Source organism: Megalops cyprinoides, chromosome 3 (genome assembly GCF_013368585.1).
Source record: "Megalops cyprinoides isolate fMegCyp1 chromosome 3, fMegCyp1.pri, whole genome shotgun sequence".
In the NCBI taxonomy this organism is placed as follows: domain Eukaryota; kingdom Metazoa; phylum Chordata; class Actinopteri; order Elopiformes; family Megalopidae; genus Megalops; species Megalops cyprinoides.
In genome coordinates, this window is record NC_050585.1 from 31,692,890 (window position 1) to 31,702,206 (window position 9,317).

At 41.0% G+C, this 9,317-nt stretch overlaps 1 protein-coding gene across 1 annotated transcript; it reads left to right on the forward strand.

Annotated features, from left to right (window-relative positions):
* The first annotated feature begins 4,985 nt into the window (after positions 1 to 4,985).
* On the forward strand, positions 4,986 to 7,477 carry LOC118774462 (tumor necrosis factor ligand superfamily member 6-like). Its single transcript, XM_036523805.1, has 4 exons — positions 4,986 to 5,168; positions 6,192 to 6,267; positions 6,730 to 6,816; positions 7,098 to 7,477. Exons 1-4 carry the CDS (start codon positions 4,986 to 4,988, stop codon positions 7,475 to 7,477), a joined length of 726 nt encoding a protein of 241 aa, XP_036379698.1.
* The last annotated feature ends 1,840 nt before the right edge of the window (positions 7,478 to 9,317 follow it).

The window sequence follows — 9,317 nt, forward strand, 5'->3', positions numbered from 1 at the left end:
ATTTTGCTCACACATTCCTTTCAAAAAACTGATTTCCCAAAGCCCGCTGTTGCCCTTGCAGGGACGAGGATTCACTCTCAAGGCTGGGAGTGGGGGCAGCCCCACCGACTCTCCCCTGCTCTCTCACACCTGAGAGATGAAAGCAGCGGGGAAAGTACATTTCTGCAAGGTTTGCGCTCACTGAAACCCCACCAGTGCAGCAGTGTCAACCTCAGCCCTGCATTCAGTTCTAGTAAAATGTATCAGGTCACGCAGTCTGGTGGCACTTGCCTTGATTAATGAGGTGAACGCTGACATAGGAAGAGGGGGTTGAAGTGAAAAGACTCGTCCTCCAACACAAAACTCCTACTTCCCTGCAAAAATGAAACAAACCCCATTGCATTCATGACTGTTTTGTGAGCAATTAGGGCAATTAGAACCCAAGGTTAATTTTCTCTACTGTTGTCAGCACAGGAAAACGCATCCTCCGTCTAATGCCCAAAGCAAAGAGTCACTTTTGTCCCAGTTAATATAAACAGAAGATACCCCCTTAAAAAGGACACAGACAGCATGAATCAAACGCATCCCCTGAATCCAGTAACACCAATGTCTGCATGCTGTTTGCATATTTTAAATATCTATTTAAAAGGTAACACTCTGGAAATCCCTGAAGCCAAAACTCAAAGTACACAGCGCGGGGGAGGTATGGATAAGGATTGCAGGAGCCCTGACATGTCACACCCCACCATTATCCCTCTAATCGCTGGAGAAGAAACTGGGAGAATTTTGTTCATCTTAAGCATATGCTGTACCCCAGAATACAGGAAAAATACATGAGATGTGTGAAGAGTGTCACAAAATGCTTCTCAAGTGTGAAATACAAGTCACTGTTCGGTATCAGATGAGTCAATGTGTATAGATTTATTTCATTCATTATTTAAGATTAAGTATTAACTGGTTATTCAGTATTTTTACTTATTTAGTAAAAGTTACTAGATATATTTAAATGAAGGGGATGGTTGTGTTTTGAAATTTCTGGTTAGAGGCTGAGCCAAAGTTACTAAAACTAAAAGTAAATAGTCCATTAGTTTGAGAGAAGTAGCAACAGCAGCTATAGTTGTTACACCACATTGACAATATCAGCTGGTTGGTTCTAGCAGTGAAATCACAAGGCCACCTAGATTATGGAACTGCAGTCCTGCACAGTATCACTGGACTATGACTGATGCCAAGGCCACGCATGTACGAGGAGGAAAGCATAGCTGCCAATACCACTGTGATGGAGGCGGCACCAGGCAATGTGAGCAGTTCCAACCCGCAAGGGCACCATCCTACCTTTGAGTGTGACAGGTACTCATTTCCCATCAGAGGACACATGTGCATGGAGGCACAGTCATACTGTGACGTGGAAGAACCATGCCTTTCAGAAGCATCAGAAAAGGGGAGGAAAAGTAAAGTGCCTTAGATTGAGCCAGAAGGCAAGGAAACTCTTAAACCGTGATGCTTCACAAGTTTCCGCAGCTCAGCTGGAGAGAGAGCGGGAGGCCACTCAGACTGGGGACTCGGTGACGGTGTACCCTTGCTTGCTCGGAATCCCCTTTCTTCAGCCTGCCTTTGGTGCACCACTAAACATGTCACATACAACCTAAAAATAGTTTTAAGCAGAATGGCCGCTTCCCGCTTTTGTTATTAGTGTGGCAGTGCAAAAAAGAAAAGTAACTTCATGACTTGGCTCATAATGATAATTTTCTTGTCGAAGAAAGATTCACTCCGGCCATTTTCCTGCCATCTCCTGACCCATCCTTCACATAGAACATACATGTCATCACAAAGATGTGTACATGAATCTTATGAATTCTTGCAAGACACTGCAAATTCAGCTTGGAACAATGGTACACACACTGTTACTCACACACGTACATGAGGGAACTTTCCAAGTTTTGCTGCTGGTGGGGAAAAAGAGGAGAAAATACAAAACATTGACGGGTGTATCACTGTTGTGTGCTTTCCCCCTATGCTTTCAATTTAACAAACAAAAAACACATTAGGTTCAGAACGTAAAGATCAGCAGGAAGTGAATCATTTCTCCACCTACACTGTGAATACTATCTAGGCTGACCACTCTTTCAGAAGCTAGCCTTCTTGTGGTACGGACTGTTCAACATTTGACTGAGATGGCCAAACCTCCACTCTCGAGTCTCGAATTGAATTGCCGCTTTAGGCTTTCTTTTTCTTTTGTACTATTCTTTTACACTTTGTGGTCAAGTTGGAGGGTCTGAACATGCTTACCATTTCCGTACATTGCTTTGAGTGAGAGGAAGAACTGCTCTCCTACTTACCATAGAAGCCAAAATTCATATGAACTGTTCTGCCTTCCACTGGGAGGGAAACTAGAGTTCACAAGAACCTGTATTATCTTTAGCGTAAATTACAAGCAACACACAATGTTTTGTAGTGGCAGAAATATTTACTCATGGAATTAAGACAATGAACACTTAATACAGTCAACTAAATTAGTTTTTCATTGGGTTAAATAAAACACTTGCTCCTCAACACCTCTGCTCCTCATCTTTGTTAAACTCTATTATCTCCCTTCTGGTTAATTATTGAAACAATTTAATTGAGAAAACCTTGTTACTAAACATGGGCTTAACACATGCAAGGGCCCACAGCCAGCAACCTAATAAAATATTGAAATGAAAATGACAATTAATAGTGTAGGCTTATTGTTATTATTCTGTTATTTTATTTTTGTCACTTATTGGCAGATGATCCTATCCAAAGAGACTTGTGGAATGAAGGTACATCTAATAAAACCACAAGAATAATGTGACACACAATAAATGACAGCTCACATTATTAGAAAGCTAGCGTGATTTGCATAAACTGCATTGAATCAGCAAATGTGTTGCACAAATGGGCCGCTGATCAAATGTATCATTTTATCCTGAGTAAAGGTGTCACTGAAGCAAAACAAACCAAATGAAAAAATAGAATTTCCTGTAACACGTAGTGAGGTGGTTGACAGACCCCCCTGCATGTGAAAGCAGAGGGAAGTGATTTCACATTGACCGCAGAGCTCCCACAGTCACTTTGCAGCGAGAAGAAATTGCACTGGGGTCAGGGAGAGGTATGAATGATCCAGTGACCCTCATTCAAACTATTAGCATATGACTTGGGTCTGACAACCTTCTTGGAGACAGATCTGGACAAGCACATGCAGTACCAGTCAAACTTTTGGGCACACCTACTTACTATTTTCCACATTTTAGAGCAATGTAAAAACATCAAAACTATGAAATAATACACATGTAACTATGCCGTTACCAAAAACAGTTAAACAAATTTAAACTATCTTATGTTTTACATTTACATTTATTCATTTGGCGAATGCTTTTATCCAGAGCGACTTACAAGTGAGGTACAGTAGAGTACAACACAAGCAAAAAACCATAAGGAGTCAACAATAGTAGAAGCGCTGCATGATCAGGTTTCAATGGTTGGCCAGACAAGGCAAAAGCTAGCTGGTGGGATTTTAGATTCTTCAAAATAGCCAAAAATATTTTTGAAAATTTCTTTTTTTGGACAAAAATTCATATATAGGCATGAACATCACTATTTATATTTGTCTAAAAATTTTTTTTCAAGCATTTAAGCATAAGTCTTTAGATCAAAATGATTCTGAATGCATGTTTCCCCTTATCTTAATCATAAAATTTTGACTGGTACTGTATACAGATGATCTATTTGAATGCTTACAATAATTGACATGAACATTTATGTGCGGAACTTCACTGCAATTAGAATACAAAAAGACCTGCAGACACGTTTTTGCATCCCCATTGCTACTGAATTGGAAATATTTGAAGAAAAGACAACCTATTTTTGCAATGATGCGTTGTTACTCGGTGGCCCAAATTTGAACTTCCCACATGAATTTCCAGACTGGGCCTTGTCAACAATTTTGTGAGACAAATGTCTAACCAGAGCTTCGGTTGACTGGGAAAAAGGCAACTGAGAGCCCATAGGGCCCAAGTGTGACCGAATCATCAATCCAGCAACTACTTTCCTCACACCCTATCTGAATGATATCCCAACCTTGCTGCAGTAGCTCGCCTTATCTATAATGAGAGCTGTCTTTGTGACAGACTCTGTCAGGGGGAAGCTTGTAATTGCTTTCTCTCTGCATCTCAAGTCAAGCCCTTAATTTTCTAGGGGGCTCTCTTGCTATTGTGAACATCTAGCGAAACAGATGACCCATCTATCGGTGTTGTGAAGGCCACATTAACCCTGCAGGTAGCCTGATGTGGTCTCTAGAGAGAGTTAAATGTGTTTCCTCTGGCATTTTGGGAGCTCAAGTGCTGAGAATAACGTTTCCTCACAGGTCTGCTTAAATAAAATGAAGATTATGTCATCAAGCCAAAGTGTCCTTTCTATGAATAGGACTTTCCGGATTGTTCTGTGTATGTTCAAGGGTTCATGACCACAGGGTCTGATTAGCGCTGAGCTGTCAGTGGACCAGTGTGCACTGTTCAACATGCAGGCCAGCTCAGTTTTCCCAGTGTGTTTTCATAGAAATAGAGGTGAATGAAGCATTATAGACAGCAAGATATGCTGAAATCAGTGAACTCTGGTATCAATTCATTGTCACGCATAATTTAGTCTACCTCACTTCACTCTGGGAACCTTGTGTTAAGAGAACCAGAGTGCGGCCCTTGGTTTGGTGCTGATGCTTGGAAAGGCACGCCGCATGCCTTTGATGCGGAGGAGCGGAAAAGCCAGAGGAAAGACCCATACGTGACGAGGAACCCCCGAGTGACGGCGACGTCACGTGGTGCAAAGCACAGCGGCGCCGTGACGCCGCCGGCGACGCTCAGGGGACTCAGGAAATCGCCACCTGCTTATGCTCATGCTCTCAAGAGAGGCTCCTCAGAACTGCACGGGGTGCTCAGACAGGCGCATCTCTCTTACTCGCTCTTCCTGTCCTCTCTCCTCACTCCGCCATCATGATAAACACCTACGACAGCGGCTTAACTCCACCACCCCTGCCTCCCCGGCCGGGAGCCCAGAGGCTGCCGCCCAGCCGGGCAGGGACCCACTTCTGGTGCCTCTCTCTTGGGTTTGTGGTCCAGACTGTGGTCATAGTGGCATTGTTCATCTACCTGTTCCAGAGGACTGATATAGAAAGGGTAAGTTGGGGCTGCTTGGGGAGTCTGTGGTTCCTCTGGGCTTGCCATTTGACTTCACATACAGCAAAGAGACTTTGTGTTTCAGGCTTCAGAGAGTGGTGTATAAAGGAGTTGTAGAACAGTTAATTCTCTGCAAAAACAAACAGAAGATGGATTCTTTTTTTGGACTCGACAATAGTGATCAGGAGCTGTTCCGAGAGAAGATTTAAAAGGGAGCCTTCCTTTTGAGTAATTACTGCAAGAAAGTTATTTTGTTTTACAGACTCCTAAACTTGTCCTCTCTTGGGATATTATTAGGCATACCTGCATTTCCATTCTTTAAAAAAACAAAATCAAACAAAAATAAAGGGGTCAGAAATTGAATGTCATTTTCTGGCTATAAGATTAAATTAGCTGAAATAACTATCAATGAGCAGTTTTGATTGTGCCTGCTATTGACACATTATGCGGGATACCGTAATATTAAATTACTCATCCGATGCCCCTGACGAAAGGTGACAAAACCTACATTTACATGCTGGTTTATCACTTTCTTTTCATTTTGATGACAAAGTGGGTTTGCAGAATCACAGATTTTTATCACTTACAATGTGTTGCAAAAGATCACAAGGTTTTTACTGAATAAAGGACACCAGCTTCCTCAACCTCAGCCCTGGAGGTTTGACAGAAGCAAGGAGATGGTTTTAGTGAAATACTTGCGTTACACAAAGAAATTCAACAATCTTTTCCTTGATGTCAAATGAACGTTCATGTAAAGAAGAGGAATTAAAGAGCCTTTCTATCTGAGACCTTATCTGTGGTCTGAAAACTGAATCTATAAATCTATAGATAAATGTATAGATTTAAATATACAGATAAATCTGAGTCTATAAAATCATCACTGAAAATGATAAAGTACAGTGAATATTTGACCTGAATGTTTTTTTTTTTAAAAAAAACCTTTAAAATTTCCTTTTCCTATCATCATATATTTGTAATAGTTTTACATATCTGACTTGGAACTGTAACTTTTTCCAACTCTAGAATGAAAAGTCAGCCTTCCATGACGACCTCCTGCTGTTGAAGAGACTGGAGGAGTGTGATTCCAATAGCCTAGACAGTGAGTCGCTGCTGGGCTGTAAAAAGGTCTTTGACAAATTCAAGAGAGTCATATCAATGGTGAGATCTTCTATGCTTTTCTTCACCACAATATTAATCTTTTAAAATCCACATGGCTGTGACTATAGAGTCAAATTAATGGTAAAGTAGGGAAGTTTTACAGTCGTAAACTGTTAAACAAATAAACATCAAATATAATGTAAAATTTTAAAAATACAATGTCATTGAAAACTGGAAAAGTGTGAGCATATTTCAAGTAACTGATTTTTTGTTTTGATAAAACACATCACTCAATGCCCAGAAATGAACTAATCCCATGTTTTCTTTATTTCTTCTTCAGCTATCACAAAATGATGGAAAAGGTATGCTTTATTTTGGTTTCTACATACAATATGTACATGCACAGTATCATTTTGACTGAACAGGTGATGATGAGGCTCTCTCTTGAATCCCTGTATTTCAGTGGAATCACTTACAGCAGTGGGCCCTAACACAGACTCAGGAGCTCTGGCACAGATGAAAGTAGAGAGGACCGACAGCAAGTCTACATGTGAGTGAAACCTCGGCCCACTTTCATTCTGATGTAAATCTGCTTTGCCTTTCGATCTGAGTACAGTTTGAGGAGGTGTAGCATTTTCAATATGAAGACACCCTCATGGATATTTATTGAAACTAATAAGAAATGTGTAAATGTGTAAACTAAATAACTACACTAATATATATGTATACACTATACATACATATATATATAGAGACAGAGCAGAGACGTCTTTAATTAGCATCAGCATGCTGAAACTGTGTGATGACAGCCGAGTCATTCTTCCCTTCCAGCGCAAGTCCTGCTCTGGAACCACAAGCACTCCACACTGCGGAATGTGGACCACCTTGCCCTGCGCGGCATGCTCCGGATCCGCATCCCCGGGGATTACTATGTCTACTCCCAGGTCACCTTCTCCAAGATGAATCCCAAAATACCCCTGCTCCAGACCATCATTCGCCAGAAAGGCCAAGCCAAGCTGGTGGAGGAGGACGTCCTGCTCAAAGCGTTCTGCAGCCCCACTAGCGGAGATGTGTGCACGTCCTACCACGGCGGGGTGTTCAGGCTGGAGAAGGATCAGCAGCTCTACGTCAACGTGACGGACCTGGACCTGGTGAACTTTGACAGGAGCGCCACCGCCTTTGGATTATTCCTGCTGCGGCCCACTTCCTAGTGTGACCGCAACGTTTTTCCAACATGAAGTCAATCTGCCAACTCTGTGGAGGCACGGGAAGAAGTACTTTGACAAAAACCAAAAATGGAAGCTAGCCTTGGGCTTACTTGCGAAAGCTGTAAAAGTTTGCCTTGGGGGCAGATGGAATGCATGTGGAAGACATCTAGGACCAGATCTTGGCAGTTACATTGATAGGTTTGAGAACAATAAGTCAGTGTTGTGGAATGTTGGCATGGATATAAAAAAAAAAATCCCTGTGGGCAATGTGAGGACCCACCACCGCAGAGTGTAGCTTGAAGTTTGGGACATAATGCGCACTCTTCATTAATATTCCTCATGTTTACCAGCACTACAATCTAACTTTATGTCACACCGTGCAAGTGGAAACTTGTAATGCAGTATATTTATACATATTGTCTTTTCCTTTGTCATTTTTGTCAGCTCACCTTTTATTGAATGTACTGTGCCAGCTGGGAGTGGTCACACAAATTTACCAAAAATATCTCCATAGGTGGAAGGGGTGCCGATATTTTGAGTTTGTCCTTCAAGCCTCCTCCTTTATGCCGAAAGAGAATGATAATTACAACCAAGCCCAGAAGTGGTATTCTCCAACCCTGTTCCATCCCATATACAATTGCACTCATTTAAATGTGTTGTGGGTACGGACAATAAAACCAAGAAGTTTATTATGGGAAAAAACATGACTAATGCAAGTATCAAGAAAAAGTCATGCTCAGTATTCAGAATCAAAACTGTAACTTTTTAGAGAGCCGATAATACTTTGGACAAACCCCACTGAAGTTTGTCTAGAAGGGGAAATGATGCCTCCAAATGTTGACTCTGTCTTTGCATATCTGATGTGGATGGGCTACTGCAGGCCCAGACAACAGGATCTCAGCTATTACCATCCTTGTAGCAGGTGCTGGAGATCCAGTTCCATGCTCAGCTGTTGTTGAATACTGGCAATGGTGTGGTCTGCATCATTATTGCTGCTGCTCTGTCCATACTGCTGTTTACTGTGCATGAGCAGGTCTCTACAGTAAACTCTAAAGGGAAGGCACAGTAATGAAATTTAATAAATAGGGTAAGCAATGCTTACATTACAATATGAAGTAGCTGAATCGAATGGTTGTGCAACTGAAAGCTAGTGAACAATTTGTTCAATAAAAGTGCTGGAAACTTTCAAGTTAAATCAATTTGTTCAGTAAAGAATCTTAAAGTAACCTTTTGTGGTCCTATTTTTGTACATGCTTAAATTAATTTATTGCTTTTTATGTGTTAAATACTATTTCCTTGTCATAAAAATAACAATATTTATAGATCAGAGAGATTCTTGTAAGTCTGTTGTACAGTATTAAATCTATTCTAAATAAAATTTGATAAGCTTTTTAAATGTGTCATTTGGAATTCCTGCACTGGAAAATGAAGACGAATTTCCCCATATCTGTTAGAAGTGTGTTCTTTAGGTTATAACCAGCACATTCTGACCCAAATCAAATATTATGATACAGAAAATATAGCTATTCAGAAATTCCAATATATCAATATGTTAATATATGCCAATAAATGTCAACATAACACACTTAACATGTGTTTAAACCAGTGAACTCCTTGGTTCAACAAAATGTGATAATTTCTGGGAGTCAAATTAAACACATAATAAACCCACCTGCTTGAACACCTGTATGGACTGAAATAACACACACAATATTCCCCCCACCAACATCATGTTTCTGACCGAACCCAAAGCTGAAGGACTGCTCTCAACTGTGTTTCCAGTGCGACACAGCTACTACTAACACTGACAGTCCCCTTGCAAAAAAACAGCAACACTGCAGTG

What these genes read in the sequence shown, in the direction of transcription:
- LOC118774462 (XM_036523805.1), top strand. Translation starts at nt 4,986, where the DNA reads ATGATAAACACCTACGACAGCGGCTTAACTCCACCACCCCTGCCTCCC. An exon ending in TGATTCCAATAGCCTAGACA is followed by an intron (nt 6,268 to 6,729) that starts GTGAGTCGCTGC and finishes CCTGTATTTCAG; the next exon opens with TGGAATCACTTACAGCAGTG. An exon ending in GACCGACAGCAAGTCTACAT is followed by an intron (nt 6,817 to 7,097) that starts GTGAGTGAAACC and finishes CTTCCCTTCCAG; the next exon opens with CGCAAGTCCTGCTCTGGAAC.